The 24009-nt window shown below is 51.2% G+C and overlaps 1 protein-coding gene across 1 annotated transcript in view; it reads right to left on the bottom strand.

Moving 5' to 3' along the window:
• Positions 1-5684: 5684 nt before the first annotated feature.
• The window catches only part of Gng7 (G protein subunit gamma 7), a 127164-nt gene continuing 108839 nt past the window's right edge, over positions 5685-24009 (bottom strand). The window contains exons 3-4 of the mRNA XM_004654920.2: positions 11211-11327; positions 5685-7832 (exon numbers count right to left, since the gene is read on the bottom strand). Coding sequence (XP_004654977.1) covers positions 7707-7832; positions 11211-11291 — 207 coding nt within the window. The 5' untranslated portion in view covers positions 11292-11327 and the 3' untranslated portion in view covers positions 5685-7706. The remainder of the gene's footprint in view (positions 7833-11210; positions 11328-24009) is intronic.

The following is a 24009-nucleotide window of genomic DNA, read 5'->3' on the forward strand; positions in this document are numbered from 1 at the left end:
GTTTCACAGGACAGTGCCTTAACTATTAAGCCATCTCTCCAGTCCTCTAATTCTTATTTTTTGAGGTAGGATCTCAGTTTAGCTCAGGCTGACCTGGAACTCACTCTGTAACCCAATATGGCCTCAAACTCACAGCGATTCTCCTGCCTCAGCCTCCTACATGCTGAGATTAAACGTGTGCACCACTATGTCCAGCTTTAGCTTTTTATTATGTTAATTAATTGATTTTGAAACAGAGTCTCACTACGTAACCCTGGCTACCATGGAACTTACACTCCTTCTGACTCAGCTTCCCAAATTCTGGGATTTCAGGCATATGCCAGCATGCTTGACTTTCCTTTCAGGACCTTTTTTCTTTCAAGAGTGCTTGCTGGCGGCAAGTTTTTATTTGCAGTGGGTAAACACATATAAGGGCAATTGTTGGGTCACGGCATCGGTGTGTGTTGAGTAATATAGGAAGTAGATAGACTTTCTCCTAAAGTGCTGGTAACCATGTCCCATTATCACCCACCGCCCCTGAGCCTGGGTCATGTCACACCGTCCCCAACACCAGTGTTTGAATTTTAGCTACTCAGAACAGTGTTGAGTAAGGTCCCTTTCTTCTCTCCTTGCTTCCTTCCTTCTTTCCTCTCTCCCTCCCTCCCTTCCCTTCCTCTTTCAATTTTTTTTCTTCCTTCCTTTCTTTTTTTTTCAAAATTTTTTTATTAACAACTTCCATAATTATAAAAAATATCCCATGATAATACCCTCCCTCCCCCCACTTTCCCCTTTGAAACTCCATTTTCCATCATATCCCCTCCCCCTCTCAATCAGTCTCTCTTTTGTTTTTATGTCATCATCTTTTCCTCCTCTTATGATGGTCTTGTGTAGGTAGTGTCAGGCACTGTGAGGTCATGGATATGCAGGCCATCTTATGTCTGGAGGAGCACATTGCAAGGAGTCCTACCCTTCCTTTGGCTCTTACATTCTTTCCACCACCTCTTCTGCAATAGACTCTGAGCCTTGAAAGGTGTGATATCTTTCTTTTCTTTCTCTCCCTGTTTTTAATGTTGTTTAATTTTATTTATTTATTTGAGAGCAACAGAGAGAGAGGGAAAGAGAGAATGGGCCCTCCAGGACTTTTACCCACTGCAAATGAACTCCAGATGCATTTGCTCCCTTGTGCATCTGGCTAACATGGGTCCTGGGGAATCAATTCTCGAACCGGCATCCTTAGGGCTTTACAGGCAAGCGTTTAACCGCTAAGCCATCTCTGTAGCCCACTCTCTCTCTTTTTTGGTTTTTCGAGGTAGAGTTTCACTCTAGGCCAGGCTGACTTGGAATTTACTATGTAGTCTCAGGGTGACCTTGAACTCATAGTGATCTTCCTACCTCTGCCTCCCAAGCGCTGGGATTAAAGGCACGTGTTACCATGCTCAGCTTAAAATTTTTTTTTAGTAATTTGCTTGCACATGTGCATGCACACACACGTGTGTGTGTGTGTGTACCAGAGCCTTGTGTCATTGCAAATGAATGCCAGACATGTGCCATTTTTTGTACCTAGCTCATGTGGATGGCTGGGGAGTCAGACCCAGGTCAGTGTGCTTTGTAAAGAAGTGCCTGTAACTCTTGAGCCATCTTCACAGCCCCTCTTCTCTTCCTTCCTTCCTTCCTTCCTTCCTTCCTTCCTTCCTTCCTTCCTTCCTTCCTTCCTTCCTTCCTTCCTTCCTTTCTTCTTCCATCCATTCTTCCATTTCCCTCCTTCCTCGCTCTTTTATTTTTTTCCTTCCTCTCCCCGCCCCACCCCACTCTCATGGCTCTGTAGCAGCCCAGGCTAACCTTGAACTTGAGATCTTTCTATCTCAGCCTCCCAAGTGTGGAGAATACAGATGTAGGAGGGCTCAGGCTGTCTTGTACAAGGATAAGATTGCTCATGTTTAATTACTTCATTCTGTTGTGATATTTCCCTTCTCTGTCATAGGAAATCTTCAACAAAGCCTTTTAGAATGTTGGGGAAAATATTTTGGTGCATGTATGAGACAGAGCCGACCTCATGGGTGTGTGACCTGTGAGTCACTCAGGGCCCGTGTTTGCTCAGTGAGTTCTGCTGTCCTTGTCCTGCCCTGCACTTTCGTTTTCTGTTGAGTTCTGCAAATGATGAGGCCGTCCTGGAACAAGGTCCCTTCTTCTCCTCTTGGTTTCTGCAAGGCTGCTCAGCTTCACTCCTTCATAGTCTGGCTCTACTAGGGGTCTGACTGATGTCACACGGGTGTGATCACTCACACCTGAGCGTCCCAGCTGCACCAAGCAGAGCAGGGGTGAGCTTCTGGCTGAAGGGGTGCCAGGGAATCAGTTCTGTCCTCTCCTCCACCCCAAGATGCTTCCTGGGGGGAGTGGTGAGGACGCAGTCCCCCGGATGAAACCACCAGCCGCCACATTAAGCTGTGGCTGAGTCAACCACACACCCTCCTCCCTCCCACTCAGCCTGGCTGTCCCAGGTTCACCCTTGCACCTTGGATCAGACAGGAGGACCTGGAGAATCGCAGCCCACACGCCCTCCAGCCCATGCTCGGCCTCTGGGGAACCCAGGCTGTGGTTGGCTGAATAACAGCCCCACAGATGACCTTATCTGTCACCTCTCAGAGCAGAAGGGTCACTGTAGACAGCCTCATGGGGACCTCTGGGCCAGTGTCATGTCAAGACCAGCCTGGGTGACATGGTGAGACTCTATCACCAAAATATAAGAAGAAGCTACAGGACATTTTGCTCTGCACCTGCCATCCCTGCAGGGCCATGAAGGCAGGAGGATCAGGTGTCGCTGTCATCCTCAGCTGCACAGGGAGTTCTAGGCCAGCTTGGGCTGCATAAAACCCTTTTTCATGAAAACCTAAATATGGCTGGGCAGGGTGGCACACGCCTTTAATCCCAGCACTCTGGAGGCTGAGGGAGGAGGGTCCCTGTGTCAGTGGTTAAAGGTGCTTGCTTACAAAGCTTGCCAGCCCTTATTCAAGCTCCATTCCCAAGCATCCATGTAAATCTGAAGTTTACGGTTGGGGTGACTAGAGGCCCTGTCTCAGAGGTGGAGCACAGACACCTCCAGGTTGTCCTCTGACCTCCACATGTGCACTGTGGTACATGCCCCTCCCCAACACACATGCTATATTAATTTTAAAAAATTTGAAAATAAAACCCAAATAAATAAATATACAAATAAATAAAGCAAGGTGTAGTAACCCATGTCTGTCATTCCAGCACTCAGGAGGCTGAGGCAGGAGGATTGAGAGTTTGAGGACAGCCTGAGCCACATGAGACCCTATCTCAAAACAAAACAAAACAAAGGCCAGGCATGGTGGGGCATGCCTTTAATCCCAGCACTCAGGAGGCAGAGGAGGAAGATTGTTGTGAGTTCAAGGCCACCCTGAGACTTCGCAGTGAATTCCAGGTCAGCCTAGGCTAGAGCAAGACCCTACCTTTAAAAAAGTAAAAAATAAACTTTAAAAAAAAAGTTGGAGAGCGATAGAGGAAGACACCTAACATTGATTTCTGGCCTCATTATGCACACAGCTCTCCCCCCACATTACACACACACATATGTGTGCACGCACACACACAAATTGCTTAACTGGGTGTGGTGAATCACACCTTTAATCGCAGCACTTAGGAGGTAGAGGTAGGAGAATCGCTGTGAGTTTGAGGCCAGCCTTGGTCAACAGAGTGAGGACCAGGTCAGCCTGAGCTAGAGTCAGACCCTACCTTAAAAAAAATAAAAGTGGGCTGGAGAGATGGCTTAGCGGTTAAGCGCTTGCCTGTGAAGCCTAAGGACCCCGGTTCGAGGTTCGATTCCCCAGGACCCACGTCAGCCAGATGCACAAGGGGGCACAGGCATCTGGAGTTCGTTTGCAGCGGCTGGAGGCCCTGGCGTGCCCATTTTCTCTCTCTCTCTCTCTCTCTCTCTCTGTCTCTGTCACTCTCAAATAAATAAACAAAAATTTAAAAAAAAAAAGTATTGTTCCAAGTCAGGGAGAAAGGAAAAGTGAGTCTTTTATTGAGTTTAAATAACAATCATTCCACACAATACTCCAACCCCAAGAGGAAGTGGGTGCAGTACACCTAGAATTTTTTTTTTTTTAAATCACAATAAAAACTGTCAGAAGTCCAAATGCAGACAAGGGAAGAACCACAGTGTGCAGGGTTTCAGGGAGGCGAGCACTACTGGAAGATGGAGATGTGTGCGTGTGTGACATTTGGCAACCATGTCCCCTGACTGACAGAGAGGACACATATGGCTTCATGTAGGACATGGCCTTGGCTTGGATTGAGGATGAAGGATGGTTAGTGGCTTGTCCTTAGTGTGGAAGCCCCCTCCTCGGTCACTCGCAGGACCAGGTGGCATCGCCTTTCTGTGTCCTGCTTTCAAAAGGGGTCACCGAATTCAGGCAGGGCTGGGGCTGCTAGGGTGAGACCGTGAACTGGCTGTAGGGGCCAGTGTCCACCCTGGATATTATGGCTGGGCCACCGAAGAGGCAGAAAGACACATTCCACTGTCCCTGGAAACTGGAGGCCACAACCTAGCCACTTCATGGCCTAGGAGTGTACCTTGCAAATTCTAGCCATTTCCTGGAGTGTACAGGGGGAAAGGACAGGTTTGTCCCACCTTTGCCAAGGTGGTGGCCACACAGGAGCTTGGCTTGGAGTGGCTGTCACCTTCTGGCTGGCATCCTTGCTTGAAGCAGGCCTGCTGAGCAGGGTGACACCAAACTCAATGTGCACCTGAGGGATGACCTTGAACTCCTCATCCTCCTGCCTCCTCCTCCCCAGTGCTGGAATAACAGGCTTGTGCTAGCCCACTGGGTTTATGTGATCCTGGGACGACCTCAGGACCTGTGCATGTCAGGCCAGCACTACAACTCACTGAACTCAGCCCCCAGAACACTTTTTTTTTTTTTTTTCAAGGTAGAGTTTCACTCTAGCTCAGGCTCTCCTGGAATTCACTGTGTAGTCTCAGGGTGGCCTCGAACTCACGGCGATCCTCCTACCTCTGCCTCCTGAGTGCTGGGATTAAAGGCGTGTGCCACCACTCCAGGCCCCAGGACACATTTTTGTCCCTTGTTTACCACTAGTGATGGTTGGCAACTTGGGCACAGTGGGCTGCCAGCCCTGTGCAAGGCAGCTGACATTTTTGGAGGACTTTATGGCTTTCTGGAGAGTTGGGACTCCCCAAATCCCACTGACAGCCAGTTCAGGATGGGGTCCCCACCCTCTATCTACACCCTCTGGGAGCCAGCCCAAGGAGGGGCAGCCGGGCCACCTAAGGTACTTGCAGCTTCTGAGCTACATGTCGCCCATACCTTCCTGTTGTGACCCTGTTGAGATGGACTGGGAACCCCAGCACCTACCCAGCAGCCAAGCTGCTCCTGGAGAACTGGGGAAGGAGCGTGAAGGTGCTGAGTCCATTCACTGGCCGTATGCACAACCTGAGCAACTGCCCAGGGACTGGCTTGGCACAGGATTTTTAAATTTTATTTATTTATTTTTTTGGCACAGGATTTTTTAATATTAATTTTTTTTCAAGGTAGGATTTCATTCTAGCCCAGGCTGACCTGGAATTCACTATGTAGTTCCAGGGTGGCCTCGAATTCATGGCAATCCTACCTTTGCCTCCCGAGTGCTGGGATTAAAGGCATGTGCCATCATGCCAGGCTTAATATTAAATTTTTTTTAAGGCAGAGTCTCACTCTAGCCCAGACTGACCTGGAACTCACTCTGTTGACCAGGTCAGCCTTCTACTCATGGTGATCCTCCTGCCTCAGCCTCCCAAGTACTGGGATCATAGGCTTGCGTTGCATGGCGCCTGGGATGGGTTTGTGGACTTTATTTGCTGTCAGTTTGGCTTTCAGTGTTTGCTTCTATACTAGTTCCATCCTAGGAGACAGGAAGCTGCAGACTCTGAGTCCAGGACCATGTGGGTCCCCAATGTTAGCATGGCTGTGGGTTCAACTGGCTGATTTCTCTCTGTCCCTATCATTGTCCTGACAGTGGACAAAATCATCCTAAAAAACAGCCCTATACTGAGCATGCTGGTGCAGTTGTTATCCCAGCTACCTGTGAACCTGAGGCAGGAAGATCCTAAATTCAAGGCCAACCTGGCCAACTTAGCTGACCCTCACTCACAGTAAATTTAAAAACAAAACAGAGAGGGCTGGGGATATAGTATGGGCAAAGGCCATGGAGAGAAAAAGTTGGCCCTCTGATATGGTAGAGTCCCAAGGCAAACATGCCTCTGGTCCTCACACCAGAGGTCCCGGGTTCCTACCCAGCAGGGACCACAAAGGGGACATAGGGCCTTATCTCCCAGAGTCCTTTGCAGACACTTAGAGGCAACTTAACAGCTTTTTACAGCTGAAGCATAAGGACTGTCTCACCCACCAAGCAAGGACCACCCCCTATCGTGTGTGTGTGTGTGTGTGTCACATGATGACCATGTTGACCACAGGAACTGGGAGAAAACAGGGAACTACCAGCCACCACGTGGCTGTAACCTGGGACAAGACCTGAACATCCATTTCCTGGATGAATCCAGTTCCCTGGGAAAGGGTTTGGTGGGGAGGTGAACAGTACTATATGAAAGGGTGACATTTGGTGACACAGGGTACATTTTGCCACAAAATCCCCCATCCCTACCCCACAAATGCATGTGTGGTTTATGTGGCAGGGCACAGCAATAGCTGTAGCCTCGGATTGGAACCAGCATCATGGGATGATGATTTTTCTCAAGGCAGGGTCTCACCCTAGCCTAGGCCAACCTGGAATTCATGGCAATCCTCCTGCCTTCACCTGCTGAACACTGGGATTAAAGGCGTGAGCCACCATGCTTGGCTTGAATAATGATTGTTTTAAATGGAGCAAATATTCATTATGTCAAGCCACATCTGTATCCCAATTAGACCCCTGCCTTAGAAAACAAAGAATGAAAGAAATTGGAAAAGGAAGGAAGGAAGGAAAAGAAAATACCAGCCAGGTGTGGTGACACATGCCTTTCATCCCATCACTCAGGAGGCTAAGGCAGGGGTACAACTGTGAATTCAAGGCCAGCCTGGGCTAGAATGAGACCTTGCCTCAAAAAAAAAAAATATATATATATATATATGTTCATAACTGGGGATAGGCTTTCACCAATGGTTACTTTTGAGAGAACGGCCACACAGCAAGGCCACCTGATCTCTCCTTACTGCTCTGAATCATCCAAATAGCAACTGGGAGGTTTGGGCTACTTGTCATGTTTGTGTGTGTGTGTGTGTGTGTGTGCGTGCGTGCGTGCGTGTGTGTGTTCGCCCAAGTGTGGTGGCAGAGGACAACCTCAAGTGTTCTTCGTCAGGAGACAGGGTCTCACTGGACCTAGAGCTCAACAAGTAGGCTTGGCTGGCCGATCAGCAAGCCCAGGGATCCTCCGGTCTCTACCTCCCCAGCGCTGGCAGGGCAGACGCCTGTCACCGCACGCGGCGTTTTCACATGGGTTCTGGGGACTGCGCTCTGGCCCTCACCCTTGTGTGCCAGGCGCTTTACACACGCAGCCATCTCCCAGCACCTGCAACGAGCAGTGCGAAGAAGCTTTTACCTCGCTGCCAGGTGCCTCAGGTAGGCCCACTGGGAGGTAGCTGCAAGACACCACTCCCGGGTTGGGGCGGTCTGTGGGAGGTCCCCGGGGCTGAGGCTGGGGTGGGGGGAGGCTATAGGATGATGCAAGGCTTCTTGTCTTTAAACGGATTCTCCGAGGCGGGGACGCCAACCAGCAAGGGGTCGTTCCTGTGGTGCTGCTCACAGTAGCTCATGAGCTCTGATGAGGCTTTGGAGACCTGTGCGTGGACACAAGCAAGGGACAGGGACGGTCAGAGGGGCCAGAGGGGCCCAGCAGTCCGAAGGTGAGAACAGCCCCATGTCCACACTCGGAGGCTGGAAGCAGGCACACAAAGCAAGGCCCACCCCACTGGGGAATATCCCACAGCCACTAAAAGGAGCAAAGCTCGGACTCATAGGATAATGTGGGGGAACCTCAACCACAGCGTGTTCAGTGAGAGAATGTGTAAATATCATTTATGGGAGCTAGGGGCGTGGTCAGCGGTAAAGTGACAGCCTAGGACTCACAGTGAGGACTGGGGGCGTGGTCAGAGGTAGAGTGACAGCCTAGAACCCACAGTGAGGGCTGGGGGCGTGGTCAGAGGTAGAGTGACAGCCTAGAACCCACAGTGAGGGCTGGGGGCGTGGTCAGAGGTAGAGTGACAGCCTAGAACCCACAGCGAGGGCTGGGGGCGTGGCCAGAGGTAGAGTGACAGCCTAGAACCCACAGTGAGGGCTGGGGGCGTGGTCAGAGGTAGAGTGACAGCCTAGAACCCACAGTGAGGGCTGGGGGCGTGGTCAGCTGTAGACTGACAGCTTAGAATCCCCAGTAAGAAACTGTAGTCCCCAGTGAGGAGGAGATAACCTTGACCTATAACTCTGTCGCAGCCTGAACCCATAGGGTCCTGGCTCATCCCACTGTCACTGATGCTTTCTGTCATGGGAGGTCTGCCTCTGCAGGAATTTGCCTCAGCACTCCTTCCTGGTCACAACCCTAGTATGCACCTCATTATGCTTAGCCCAACAGGGCTGGGGGCTGGCTGTCAAATGTCAGAGCCCAGGGTTCCTGGGGACATATCCCATTGCTTCTGGATGTTGCCTGCGGTGAGGATGCTCTGTGGGACTTAACCCCCTTCCTTAGCCTCTGTTTTTTTTAAACTATATATATGTATGTGTATATATATACATACATACATATATATTTATATGATTTATTTGTGTATGTATTTATTTTGAGAGAGAGAGAAAATGAGCACATGTGAACCAGGGTCTCTTGCCATTGCAAATGATCTCTAAATGCATGTACCAGTTTGTACATCTGGCACTGTGTGGGTACTGGGGAGCCAAACTCATGCCATCAGACTTTTCAAGTAAGCACCCTTAACTGCTTGGCCATCTCCCCAGCCCTGGCCTCTGGTGTCTGTCTGGGACTTCAGACACTTTGTCATCGTTGTTTTTGAGGTAAGGTCTTCCTCTGTAGCCTGTGCTGGCCTTGAACTGTGTATAGCTCAGGTTGACCTCAAATTCATGACAATCCTGCCCCTGTGTCTCAAGTGGTGGTATGACAGGAATGTGTCACCATGTCCAGGGTATCTGCATCTTACCTGACGTCCCTATCTATGCTAAGACTTCAGGGACCCCCAAAGCATCATCCCCTGGTGCTATCCCCTGAGAACCCACAGGCTGGCCTTGGGGATCCACCAAGCTGACCGGCCCCAGGGGACTGTCCTGCCCACAGACAGAGAAAATTGCCACTGTGAGCTTGCTGGCTGTGGCTTGGAAGACCCAGATGCAGCCTGCTCTAGACTCTGACTTGAAAAGCCACCCTCCTCGATCCCAAGAATGGTTACCAGGCCTGAAATTAGCCAGTGCTGGCTCCTGGCACGTGGGCCCTTCATCGCAGTCCCCACACTTAGGCCGAGGGTTCTTTTCTTTGCTTTTTTGGGAGACATCCCACTGCTACCCACAGACTTGGGAAGAGGCAGTGGGGGGCTCCTGTTGACATCAAACAGGCCAAGATGAATCAGCCCTCAGTGGGGCTGGGGGACTGGCATGAGTTCACAGAGAGAAAACCACTTCAAGGGCTCTTTTTCGGAGTTCAGCCCGAAGGAACACTCCGAATATGTAGGTTGGTTCTCAGATGGGCTCTCAGCTGCCAGATACCTCCTTGGAGCACCCCCACTGGGCCGCCACAGACCCTCCTGCAAGACTCAAGGGTCAGGGAGGGCTGGGGACGCACATCCCATCAGATTCCTTCCAGACCCCACCTCCCACCTGGCCAGCAGGTGTGTGTCTTCCCCAGCTGGGAGCACTTGGGGCCAAGGCTACCTCTCTCCAATGAACCAAGGTCTGAATGAGTGTGGGGGGGAGGGGCGGTGACTGTCAGTGCGATGTGTCTGGCTAGGCTGTGGGGCCAAATATTATTAATGTAATGTTTATGATACTAATGATGGAACCCAGGGCCTCTGCACATCTCTCTCTCCTCCTCCTTCCTTCCTGCCCTCTCTGCAGTGTTAGAGATTAATCCCAAGGGTCCCTACATGCAGAGCAAGACTGGACCACTAAGCCTCAGCCCCAGACCTCTTTTTCCTTACTTAGCAAAAAAAAAAAAAAAAATTAAGTATGTTTATTTCAAAAAAAGTATATAGCCGGGTGTGGTGTTGCACGCCTTTAATCCCAGCACTTGGGAGGCAGAGGTAGGAGGATCACCGTGAGATCGAGGCCACCCTGAGACTCCATAGTGAATTCCAGGTCAGCCTGGGCTACAGTGAGACCCTACCTCGGAAAACCAAAAAAATAAAAAATAAAAAAAATATATATATATGGCTGGAGAGACGGCTTAGTAGTTAGGGCATTTGTCTGCAAGCTGAAGGACCTAAATTCCATTCACCAGAACCCATGTGAGCCACACCCAAACTGGCGCATGCATCTGGAATTCGTTTGCTGGGGCTAGAAACACTGGAGTGCCCATTCTCTCTGTCTTCCCCCAATAAATAAATAAAGAAACAAACAAATAAATAAATCTCTCCTCCCTAAATAAATAGATAACTAACTAAATAAATGTGAACAATGGTGTTAGAAAGCAGGTAATAGTTGGGCATGGTGGTGTACTTCTTTAATCCCAACACTAGGGAGGCAGAGATAGGAGGATCGCTGTGAGTTCAAGGTCAATCTGATACTGAATTCCAGCTCAGCCTGGGCTAGAGCAAGACCCTATATTAAAAAAATGAGGGGAAGCTGGGCGTGGTGGCGCACACCTTTAATCCCAGCACTTGGGAGGCAGAGATAGGAAGATTGCCGTGAGTTTGAGGTCACCCTGAGACTCCATAGTGAATTCCAGGTCAGCCTGGGCTAGAGTGAGACCCTACCCTGAAAAACCAAAAAAAGAAGTGTGTGTGTGGGGGAAGCAAGCAAGCAGTGGGATATTCCATCTGCCTTTCTGTAACTTATGTCCACATCCTTAGTAGTCACAGATCCAGACAGCACCGTGAGGGAGAAGGTCAGTAAGCTCTCTCTTCTCTGGCCCATGGCATTTACACCTAGCTCCCTTGGGCACATCAGGTTGTCTCAACAACTCACAAGGTTGCTTGGGCATCACCAGCCCCTTTCCGGCTCACCTTGATACGCTCGATGCCAGCTTCAATGCGAAGCTGTTCCACCAGCTTTCGGGCTTGAGCGACGTTGTTAGTGCTTGACATTGTGTGCCATCAGTGGACCCCAGCGTCAAGAGAGAGCTGTCGGGGAACAGATAGACATGAGCTGGCGGGTGGTGCCGCAAGAGCCCCGGGCTACCTGTCCCACCACCCTGCAGACCCCTCAGGCAAGTGGCTAAGCTGTCTGTGTCCTCAGGTGTCCAGGACAAGGGGTGGGTGCACCATCAAGCATGGTGACTCTGTGACAGTGCTCTCTGGTCGTGACCATGAACGGTCACTATGAGAGGTGCTGAGATGGAGGGGTACAATGTCTTCTCTGATCTCTGCCCTGCTCCACAGTCCCTTCTCACTCGCTCATTCATTCACTCAGCAAATACTGTCCAGGGATTGAGACCACCCACCGCAAACCATGCACTGTGCTAAGCATTAAACCAAAGCCTGACCACATGTGCTGGAGGCCTCTGGTCCCCCCCGAAAGCTAAAGAGTCATACAGAAGTCTTGTTCTTCCAGGATAGCCACCAAGGACATGACCTGTCGAGGGACAAAGAACTAACTAAGCCTTTCCTGCCCTGGATGACTTATTGTAGAAGGCTGCCAAGGAGGGTGAGAATCTGGGAAAGTGCACAGGGCCTTAAACGCTGGAGAGGCCAGCTCACATCCCCAGGGTTCTCCAAACCCTCCCAGAGTTGGAGCCGGAAACCAGGACCTTATGTTGATAAACTTTTGCTCTGCCATCCAGACACACCTACAGTCCTAACTGTGGGTTCTAGAATGTCACTCTACAGCTGACCACGCCCCCAGCCTTCACTGTGGGTTCTAGAATGTCACTGTACTGATGACCACACCCCAGTCTTCACTGTGGGTTCTAGAATGTCACTCTACCACTGACCACAACCCAGCTCTCACTGTGGGTTCTAAGCTGTCACTCTACCTCTGACCACGCCCCCGGCCTCACTGTGGGTTCTAGGCTGTCACTCTACCTCTGACCACGCCCCCAGTCCTCACTGTGGGTTCCAGGCAGGGATTCAATGACTGACCATGCCACCAGCCCTAGTGATTCTTTTTTTAAAAACTTAATTTCTCAAATTAAAATTTAAAATTAACTTTATTTACAAGAGAGAAAGCATGGATATCACGGGCTGCTTACTGCTTGCTCTGCAAACAGATTGTGTCTGGCTTTATTTGGGTACAGGAGAATTGAACCCCAGCCAGCAGGCTTTGTAAGCAAGTATCTTTAACTGCTGAACCATCTCCTCATCCCTTAAATTTAATTTTTTTTTATTTTTTGTTCAATTTTTATTTATTTATTTGAGAGTGACAGACAGAGAGAAAGACAGATAGAGGGAGAGAGAGAGAATGGGCGCGCCAGGGCTTCCAGCCACTGCAAACGAACTCCAGACGCGTGCGCCCCCTTGTGCATCTGGCTAACGTGGGACCTGGGGAACCGGGCCTCGAACCGGGGTCCTTAGGCTTCACAGGCAAGCGCTTAACCGCTAAGCCATCTCTCCAGCCCTAAATTTAATTTTGATGCAGGGACCTGCTAAGTTTCCACTCTGGCCTTTAACTCAAGTTCTGCCTCCACCTGAGAACAAGCATGTGCCACCAGGTCTGACCCTTCACCTTTGAAGAGGCTCTGGGCTGGCTTGAGGTGTTTTTTCTTTTTTGTCTCTCTCTTTTTTTTTTTTTTTTTTTTTTGGTTTTCTGAGGTAGGGTCTTGCTTTAGCTCAGGCTGATCTGGAGTTCACTATGTAGTCTCAGGGTGGCCTTGAACTCATGGTGATCCTCCTACCTCTGCCACCCGAGTGCTGGGATTAAAGGCGTGCGCCACCACTCCCAGCTGGTTTGAGTTTTTATCCACCATGAGTAAAACAGCTGCAAACATCTGTGTGGACAGATGTCTTAGTTTCTCGGCATAAGTACTGAGAAGTGCAATTACTGGGTCAGATGGCAAGTGCATGTGTTGATTTCTTTTCTTGAGAAATCTCCAGAGCCAGGCATGTGGCTCACAACTGTCATGCCAGCACTGAAGAGGGCGAGGGAGGCCAGGTATGGTGGCGCACACCTTTAATCCCAGCACTCGGGAGGCAGAGGTAGGAGGATCACTGAGAGTTCGAGGCCACCTTGAGACTACACAGTGAATTCCAGGTCAGTCTAAGCTGGAGTGAGATTCTACCGTTCTAGACTAACAGAGTAAGACCCCATATTAGAAAAGAAAAGGAAAAGCAAAGGGAAAAAGAGATATTGAGAAATTTCTCCATAGAGGCTGCCTCCTTTTATGTTCCCAGTAGCCATGAATGAACCATGATAATTTCTTTTTCTTTTTCAAGGTAGGGTGTCATTCTAGCCCAGGCTGTCCTGGAACTCACTCTGTATCCTGTGCTGCCATTGAACTCACAGTGATCCTCCTACCTCAGCCTTCTGAGGTAATTTTTTAATTTTTTTTTCTTCTGAGATAATTTATTTTTCTAATTTGGATGTATAACTCTCCTCTGTACCTTAAGGCAACAACGAAACACCTACTTCTTTGGTCTGGGGTACAGCACTCACCTAGCATGCCTGGGCCCCTGGGTTCTCTCCATACCCGACATAAACCAGTCATGACAGTGAGAGCCTGTCAGCCAGCATTTGTGAGGCAGACAAGTAGGTGTTCAAGGCCAGCCTGGGATACCTGAGACCTTGTCTCAAAAACGAAACAAGGGCTGGAGAGATGGCTTAGTGGCTTAGGCACTTGGCCCGCAAAGCCTAAAGACCCATGTTCAACTCTCCAGGTCAAGGTGACGCAATGTACAAGGTCGCACATGTGTACAAGGTGGCACATGTGTCTGGAGTTCAAGTGCAGTGGATGGAGGCCCTGGTGCACCAATTCTCTCTCTCTCTTGCTCTGTTGCATAAAAAAAAAAAAAAAAGGAGCTGGAGAGATGGCTTATCAGTTAAGGCACTAGCCTACAAAGCCTAAGGACAGAGGTTTGATTCCCCAGTACCCACATAAGCCAGATGCACAAAGTGGTATATGTGTCTGGAGTTCATTTGCAGTGGCTAAGAGGACCTGGTATGCCCATTCTCTCTGTCTCTGTGCATCTCTGTGCTTGCAAATAATTAAAAAGAAAGTGTTAAAAAAAAACTGAGCTGGGCTGGAGAGATGGCTTAGCGGTTAAGTGCTTGCCTGTGAAGCCTAAGGACCCCGGTTCGAGGCTCGGTTCCCCAGGTCCCACGTTAGCCAGATGCACAAGGGGGCGCACGTGTCTGGAGTTCGTTTGCAGAGGCTGGAAGCCCTGGCGCGCCCATTCTCTCTCTCTCCCTCTATCTGTCTTTCTCTCTGTGTCTGTCGCTCTCAAATAAATAAATAAATAAATTAAAAAAAAAAAACTGAGCTAGTGAGACTGAAGGATGCAGCGGCTAGCTGACTGACATCATCGCACTGTGGTTTTGGACCCTCTCACACTGGGAAACCCTGGAGGAGAGCTCCATAAAGTCTCTGTAGGCTCTTTGTTGCGACTGGACTCAAACTTTCAAGGATCCTTGTCCTGAGTCAGCTCTGGCTAAGCATCACATGCTGGCCGGGAGCTCTTGGCTATCCTTCTGCCTCAGCTCTCAAGTTCTGGGATGATAGGCATGTGCCACCAAGCCCAACTTGACAGTCAATTTAATCAAGGGTTCAATTAAAAAAAAAGAAAAAAAAATCCTTCCACCCAGCCTGGCTCCCCTGGCTGCAGGCAGACATCCAGCACACTTCTGGGGGCAGAAAAGTGTGGAGTCTGTCTGCTGGAGAAGCATCATGCCGGCTCCAGAAAGTTCCTGCTCCACACAACTTCCAGGCAGCAAAGGGAAAACCGCCCTTGTTCAGCTGTAAATTAGTGCTAAATATAGCTGCACAGAGAACAAAAGGGCTGGTTGAATTGGGTGTTTTCCTTGGACGCCCTGGAGTGGAGTGGTGCTAAGCAGCCCAGTCACAAAGTCCACCACAGCCCCAGGTCCCCTGAAGCCACCCCAGCTGCCAGGTGACCATCCAGCCCTGGCCTCACTGGCTTCCTGTTTTGGGCAAAACGTTAAGAGAGGCTGGCTGTGGGTGGACTGGAACCCAGGCCAAGAAGGCTGCATCACGTGCATGCCAGGGTTTTCATGCACGGGATGTGGCTGTGTATCATTGCGTGATTTTGTCAGTGTGTGCAAGTCAGGACACACACAAGTGTGTGTGTGTGTGTGTGTGTGTGTGTGTGTGTGTGTGTGTGTGAAGCATGGATGTGAGGGGCACATGACTGCGGGTGTGCTGTCTCTCCACCTGTCAGTGTGCAGAGGTGTATGTGGGCGTATGTTTATGCGCGAGTGTGTGTGTGTCCACGTGCACTGAATGCACTGTATGTTCTGTGTATGTAAGATTGGGGAAACACACATGTGGGCACACAGATGGACATGTATCCTGGTGTATGAGGGTCAGTATGCCCAAGCTAGGCCCGAGTTTGACTGCCAGTGATGCTCCCGCCTCACTGTGGGTTCCAGGCTGTCACTCTACCTCTGACCACGCCCCCAGCCCTCACTGTGGGTTCTAGGCTGTCACTCTACCGCTGACCACGCCCCCAGCCTCACTGTGGATTCTAGGCTGTCACTCTACCGCTGACCACGCCCCCAGCCCTCACTGTGGGTTCCAGGCTGTCACTCTACCTCTGACCACGCCCCCAGCCCTCACTGTGGGTTCCAGGCTGTCACTCTACCTCTGACCACGCCCCCAGCCCTCACTGTGGGTTCTAGGCTGTCACTCTACCTCTGACCACGCCCCCAGCCCTCACTGTGGGTTCCAGGCTGTCACTCTACCTCTGACCACGCCCCCAGCCCTCACTGTGGGTTCTAGGCTGTCACTCTACCGCTGACCACGCCCCCAGCCCTCACTGTGGGTTCCTAGGCTGTCACTCTACCTCTGACCACGCCCCCAGCTCTCACTGTGGGTTCCAGGCTGTCACTCTACCTCTGACCACGCCCCCAGCCCTCACTGTGGGTTCTAGGCTGTCACTCTACCGCTGACCACGCCCCCAGCCCTCACTGTGGGTTCTAGGCTGTCACTCTACCTCTGACCACGCCCCCAGCCCTCACTGTGGGTTCCAGGCTGTCACTCTACCTCTGACCACGCCCCCAGCCCTCACTGTGGGTTCTAGGCTGTCACTCTACCTCTGACCACGCCCCCAGCCCTCACTGTGGGTTCCAGGCTGTCACTCTACCTCTGACCACGCCCCCAGCCTCACTGTGGATTCTAGGCTGTCACTCTACCGCTGACCACGCCCCCAGCCCTCACTGTGGGTTCTAGGCTGTCACTCTACCTCTGACCACGCCCCCAGCCCTCACTGTGGGTTCCAGGCTGTCACTCTACCTCTGACCACGCCCCCAGCCTCACTGTGGGTTCCAGGCTGTCACTCTACCTCTGACCACGCCCCCAGCCCTCACTGTGGGTTCCAGGCTGTCACTCTACCTCTGACCACGCCCCCAGCCCTCACTGTGGGTTCCAGGCTGTCACTCTCCCTCTGACCACGCCCCCAGCCCTCACTGTGGGTTCCAGGCTGTCACTCTACCACTGACCACGCCCCCAGCCCTCACTGTGGGTTCCAGGCTGTCACTCTACCGCTGACCACGCCCCCAGCCTCACTGTGGATTCTAGGCTGTCACTCTACCTCTGACCACGCCCCCAGCCTCACTGTGGGTTCTAGGCTGTCACTCTACCTCTGACCACGCCTCCAGCCCTCACTGTGGGTTCCAGGCTGTCACTCTACCTCTGACCACGCCCCCAGCCCTCACTGTGGGTTCTAGGCTGTCACTCTAGCACTGACCACGCCCCCAGCCCTCACTGTGGGTTCTAGGCTGTCACTCTACCTCTGACCACGCCCCCTGCCTCACTGTGGGTTCTAGGCTGTCACTCTACCTCTGACCACGCCCCCAGCCCTCACTGTGGGTTCCAGGCTGTCACTCTGCCTCTGACCACGCCCCCAGCCCTCACTGTGGGTTCTAGGCTGTCACTCTGCCTCTGACCACGCCCCCAGTCCTCGCTGTGGGTCCTAGGCTGCCTCTGTTCATGGTTAATCTCTGCACAGATGTGTCATTGTGCCCATGTTTGCACGTAAGCACTTTATACCATGTGTGTTACGTTGTAGGTTGGTGTCCACGCTGTCTGTTATCCTCTCACACTATATTGGGACTTGGCCCTTCCTGCACCTCTGTCAGGCTGATGGCCCTAACACGGCTGAGGTAGGTGTCACCCACCACAGGCCATTCCCTGACTCACACCTCAGTCATGCCCCCACCGAGGAGCAGGTCAACAACAGCCAAAGCCACAGCGGTGCTGAGTCAGCCGCACATTCCCGTCCTGTCCGCAAGGCACGTGGCCTTGGGTCCTGTCTGGCAGGCTGGGGGTGGAGCGGCTGGCGGGGGCTGCAGAGCGTCCAGCCCTTGCCCATGAGTGACAGCTGCCCCAGCCTCCTGGCAGGACAGGCTCAACCTGGCGCTGCTCCGAGCATCACTTAGGGTGAGGAGATCTAAAAATAGTTCTTGAATGGTACTGCCAAGCCCTGGGCTGCCCGGGAGCTAATAGCCAGGAAGCCACTCCATCTTTGAGCTCCCCTCAAGGGGAAAACAATATTGGCACGGTGATGTGAGCAGTCAGGGTAAGGGCAGCGGCCCCCAGGGTGTGTCATGATCACCCAGAAAGCAGCTCGCTGGGCTGAGCAGAGTCTTCAAAGTGCAAAAGCACATAAGAGGAATGAGCAGCTCTGGACCCAGGCTGGTCTCTCTGAGGAGAAAGCGGTCAAGTTCCCAAGTGCCCCCTGGGTTCTGTGGACACTGGCTGGTCATTCTCTGGGTGGCGTCCTGACAGTCCACAGCTTCCACCCACTCTGTGCCAGGGGCTCCTTTAGTATGACAGCCACATATTACCCCAGCGATCACTCTACATGCCCTGGGTTCAGTCAGGCCCAACTCACACCCTTGGGTCAGGAGTTACCACAGACCCCAAGAGATCATGTGTCCTGTGGCCCAGCCCTCTTGTCACATGGAAATCCTCACACTGAGTGGGGAACGAGAGAGAAGGCAGCTCCCAGAAGCTGGGGTCCCCTTAGGGATCTATGTGCCCAGCAGAGTGTGTTCTGGGGTCTAGGGTAAGCAGAGAAAGGATTCCACTTTGTCTCAAATAAGGAACATAACGTCCCACAGTGATGTTCTCTGTGGGCATCCCAAGTCCTGCCAAGTGCCCACTAAGGTTCCCAGCCTCCACCAGCTCTTTGCCAGGAGCTCCCCAGACCCTCACCCAGCTGAGATTCCACAGAACAAGTCACAGAATGAAAATAAACCACAGCCTTGGACAATGTGTTCACACAATGCAGCAATGGGAAAGAGGAAGGAGGTCACAGCCACAGCAGCACTGAGGCCCCACATGGAGAATGTCTTCGTGACAAGTACCCACGAAATGACACAGAGACCACCAGCCTCAGAGACGTCACGGTGACAGAAAGACATGGGTACTGAGAAGCCCTCAAAGGATCCCAGGAAGGCTACACCAAACCTGTGGCGCAGGTCTGTCAGCCCAGCATGCAAGAGGCAGAGGCAGAGGCAGGAGTTTTAGGAGTTCAGGGCCATCCTCAGCCACATAGCCAGTTCCTGTCTTAGAAAAACAAAAACAGGACTGGGAGAGATGGCTTAGCAGTTAAGGCACTTGCCTGCAAAGCCAAAGGATATGGGTTCGATTCCCCAGGACCCACGTAAAGCCAGATGCACAAGGCGGCACATACATCTGGAGTTGGTTCACAGCAGCTGGAGGCCCTGGCGTGCCCATTCTCTATCTCTCTCTGCCCCTTTCTCTCTCTCTCTCAAATAAATAAATAATACATTAAAAAAAGAAAAACAACAACTATGACAATAATAGATAAGCAAAGGAAGGTAGAAGATCCATTCTTTTCACGGTTCCCCTTAGTGACACCGTCACTGTGGATGGAGGGTCTACAGACACATAGCTATGCTATCACCAAGACACCAGCCATTGCCATCACCCCAAATGCTGCCCTGTCCTGTCCCCCACAAACAAAGCTCAATGTTTTTTTGGGGGGGGTGCATAATGTCCTACGAATGGAGACATACTCCACAAATAATGAGGCTTCCTTCACCCCGCACACCTTGGTGATTCATTTCACACTTTATATGTATACATAGATAACGATGGAGAGAGGTCAGAGGTCATTGTGAGGTGTCTTTCTCAGTCACTTTCTGCCGCCCCCCTCCCCCGAGGTAAGGTCTCACTCTCTAGCCCAGGCTGGCCTGGGATTCACTATGTAGTTTCAGGCTGGCCTCTGCCTTTTGAGTGCTGGGATTACAGGCGTGTGCCACCATGCCTGGCACTACCTTATATTTTGAGACAGGGTCTTTCACTAAACCTGGAGCTCACTGATTAGGTTGGACCAACTGATCATCAAGTCCCAGGAATCCTCATGTCTCCACCTTCCCAGGCCTGGGATTACAGGAGTATGCCTCCATGCCTGAAATTTTACATGGGTTCTGGGGAACAAAATTTAGGTCCTTATACTCCTGTGGCAAGCACTTTACTCACCAAGCATCTCCCAGTCCTGTTCGTTCTTAACCTGAGACATGGTCTTGCTATCTAGCCGAGGTTGGCCCTGAACTCCTGATCCTCTTGCCTCAGCTTCTGGAATGCTGAGATGACAAAGCCTATTCCACTATGTGCCAGAAACAACTCTAGAGTCCCAGGCAGTCTGAAAGAGTCGGGTGGGGTCCTGTCATTACCTCCAGGCCTCCCCAGTGGCGACATGGTACAGTATATACAACTTTGTGGGGTTCCCCTGACCTTGGACCCTGACCAATGTCATCCCCCTTACTGCTGGAGATTGACCCTCACTGTGTAAGCAGCTGACAGGAATGTTTGCTGAATGGCCTGACAGACAGGGGCCAGGAAAAAGAAAGCCCTTAAATTGATGATGGTGTCGGAGACAGAGAGCTGGAGCTAGCCTGTGATCTGGGCCCATGCGCAATGGTCAAAGGGAACTGGGGACATCAAGGGGTTACTCTCTCAGGGCCCTGCAGGGTGTGAGCAACGACCTGTTCACCATCCATTCCATGCCTCACTGTTCAAACATGACAATTGTCCCCTGGGGGCAAAGACTAAGGCCTTTGTAAATCTCCTTTACCAGGGAAACCCTGCCATCTAAAAGGTGAAATGGAAACCAGTTTGAACTCTGGTGACTTTGTGTTCCAACAATGACCCAGATTGAACTGCCTGTTCCACACCAAGTTCAGTTTTATTGGCATCCTAAGGCGTTCCATGGGCTGTGGCTCAGTAGGTAGGGCACTTGCCCAGCATGCACCAGACTCTGGGCTTCCATCTCTAGCGCTCAGGAGGTAGAGGCAGGAGGATCAGGGGTTCAAGGTCATCCTTGGTTACAGAACATGTTCAAGGCCAGCCTGGGCTACATGACACCTTGAGGAGATAGCTCAACAGGTAAGAGCACTTGTTGTGTAAGCATAAGGACCTGAGTTCAGATCCCCAGGACTCACATAAAAGCTGAGTGTGTTGGCACATGCCTGTAATCCCAGCGCTGCAGAGGTAGAGACAGGATTCCTGAGCTCACGAGGCAGCTAGTCTAGCCTCACGGATGAGCCCAGGTCAGCGAGAGAGCCTGTCTCAGTAAAACAAGTTGGAGAGCTGGAGAGATGGCTCAGCAGTTAAGGCACTTGCCTGCAAAGCCTGACAACCCGGTTTAATTGCCTAGTGCCCATGTGTTGTCAGAGGCACAATGTGGTACATGTGCCTGGAGTTCATTTGCACCCTCTCTCTTCCTTCCTCCTCCCTTCCTTGCAAATAAGCAAATAAAAATTAAAATAGTGCTGGGCATGGTGACGCACGCCTTTAATACCAGCACTCAGGAGGCAGAGGTAAGAGGATCACTGTGAGTTCGAGGCCAGCCTGAGACTGCAGAGTGAGCTCCACGTCAGCCTGAGCTAGAGCGAGACCCTACCTCAAAAAAGAAAAAAATACTAAAAACATAAAAGGTGGAGAGTGATAGAGGAAGACATCTAACATTGATTTTTGGCATCCACATGCACCCCCCCCACACACACACACATTACACACATGCATACACACACCACACACATGCACATGTATACATACACACACACACATACACACCAAGCCAAACAATAGAAACCAAAGTCCCTCTGAGTCAGAGAAACTGCATAAAGGGCTGGAGAGATGGATCATTGGTTAAAGCTGTTTACTTGGCAAGGCCTGATGGCCCCAGTTCGATTCCCCAGCACTCACATAAAGCCACATGCACAAAGTGGTGCATGCCTCTGGAGTTTGTTTGCAATGGCAGGAGGCTCTGGCACACCCTTACTGCCTTTCTCTCAAATAAATAAAAATTAAAAAAAAAAAAAGCTGGGCATGGTAGTGCTTGCCTTTAATCCCAGCTCTCTAAAGGCAGAGGTAGGAGGATCGCTGTGAGTTCAAGGCCAGCTTGATGGCAAAGAGAGAACCCCACTAGGCAAAATCGCCGTGGGAATCACCAGGCTCTTACAAGCTATGTGTCCTTGGGAAAGCTGCCTCCCCTCACTGAGTCCCAGTGAACTCTGTTGCAATGTTCAGAAGGACACGCTCTTCTCTGGACAGGTCTTGGCAAACCTCCTAGCCTCGTGAGACAGGAAAGGGGGGGTACAGAAGCCAGCAGCCACGAAGAGCGCCCTGAGAGACCAGTGGTCAGCGTGAGGTGTAAACACAACTATTAGAAGATTTGGCATCATCAGCTAGTGATCTGAACGAGCGAACGGGTGAATGTGGACGGGCCGGTTTGCTGGGAGTACTTAAGAAATCTCATTCACGCCCTGAGGCCTCTCCCCTGGCCCGTCCAGAGACTCAGGTGAGGCAAAGGACCACCATGATGCATGTGGCCCTGGAAACCTAGTAAAGGTGTGGGCACGGGCCCAGTGGGTAAGGCGCCACACATGCATGAGGACCTGGATTCAGTCCTCAGATAGATGTCAGGCACGGTGGTGTGCATTGCAATATTCGCACTGGGAGGAGGAGGCAGAGGGATCCCTGGGCCTCACTGGCCAGTCAGTCTGGCCCAGTCAGTGAGCTTCAGGCCAGTGAGGTGATGGTGCCTAAGGATGACACCGAGGTTGTCCTCAGGCCTCCACATGTACACGTGCACACACACGTGCACACACACACACACACACACACACAAGCTGGGGCTGTTGATGTTGTCTGGCTAAATGCATATATTATGCCCACCAAACTGTCCTATAAGCACTTCTCTTAACATTCATAGCCATATATTAATGCTACTCTCACTTTTGGTTAGAGAAGCTTCTCTTTTCAGATGGCAGTGACCACTGGGATGATCCAAAAGGCACCATGGTGCTGAGAAGTGACCAAGGAGCACTCAGCGCTAAAACATTTCTATCAAATGTTCCAAGGCTCAGGGTCCATTTTGGAAGAGGAGGTGGAGAGAATGTAAGAGCCAAAGGAAGGGTAGGACTCCTTACAACGTGCTCCTCCAGACACCAAATGGCCTGGACATCCATGACCTCACAGTGCCTGACACTACCTACACAAGACCATCATAATAGGAGGAAAAGATGATGACATCAAAATAAAAGAGAGACTGAATGAGAAGGGGAGGGGACATGATGGAGGGTGGATGTATGAGGGGAAAGTGGGGAAGGAGAGGGAATTATCATGGCTCATTGTCTTTACTTATGGAAGCTGTCAATCAAAAAAAATTTTTTTTTAAAAAAAGCTGGAACTGGAGCTCAGTGTACACTGGCATGCATGCAGTCCTGAGCCCATCCTCAGCACAGCATGAACCAGGCATGGTGGCACACGCTTGTCATGTCAGCACTGGGAAGTGGAGGCAGGAGGCTAACTGCAAGTTTGAGGCCAGGCACGGAGGCTCACACCTTTAATCCCAGCACTCAGGAAGCCGAGGCAGGATTATCTCCATGAGTTCAAGACTGGCCTCAATGAGTTCCAGGTCAGCCTGGGCTAGAGTGAGACCGTTCCTCAAAAAAAAAAAAAAAAAAAGAAAGAAAGAAAGAAAAAGAAAAAAATTAAATTTTGTTCAACCATGTGTCCCACAATAGAAAACCCCCCAAAAAGCTGGGCATTCTGGTGCATGCCTGTCATTCCAACCCTGGGGATGATGCAGCAGGGGGGGATCTGGAGTTCAAGGCCAGCCTCGGCTACATATGGAGTTCCAGGCCAGCCTGGGCTACATGCTTGTTTGTGGAGTCTACAGTGACGCATCACACTTCAGTCATTGGCACTCTGTTTATGGACATGACTAGGCACACAGGCCCTCTGGCGAATCCCAGTTGCATAACCCTTCAGCAGGATCCACAGAACATTCAGGTCCAGAGAGGTGAGGTCACCCCAGGGCCTCGTGCCAAAGGCTGAAGGTGCTGCAGGTGCCTGACAGGGGCACAGAATAGAAAATCCGGTTTCAGGTCCTGGCTGTCCCCAGGGTTATGTCTTGTCTTGTCCTTTTCAACCGGAAAATGAGACTTGCTCAGATGACTGATGATGGGATCAGTCCCCACCTGTCACTCTGTCTCTCTAAGACCAAGATGGCCTGCATTTGTGATCCCCTTCTTAGCCATTTGGACTTTGGAGGGAGATGTGTTGAGGTCCTTTGTACAACTGTGGTCAAAGGATACAGTCAGAGTCACCTGGTTGGGCATGGGGGAGGCAAACAAGAGAGGCTAGGCAGAGGATACAAA

The sequence above is a fragment of the Jaculus jaculus genome, chromosome 15 (assembly GCF_020740685.1).
Source record: "Jaculus jaculus isolate mJacJac1 chromosome 15, mJacJac1.mat.Y.cur, whole genome shotgun sequence".
Taxonomy (NCBI): domain Eukaryota; kingdom Metazoa; phylum Chordata; class Mammalia; order Rodentia; family Dipodidae; genus Jaculus; species Jaculus jaculus.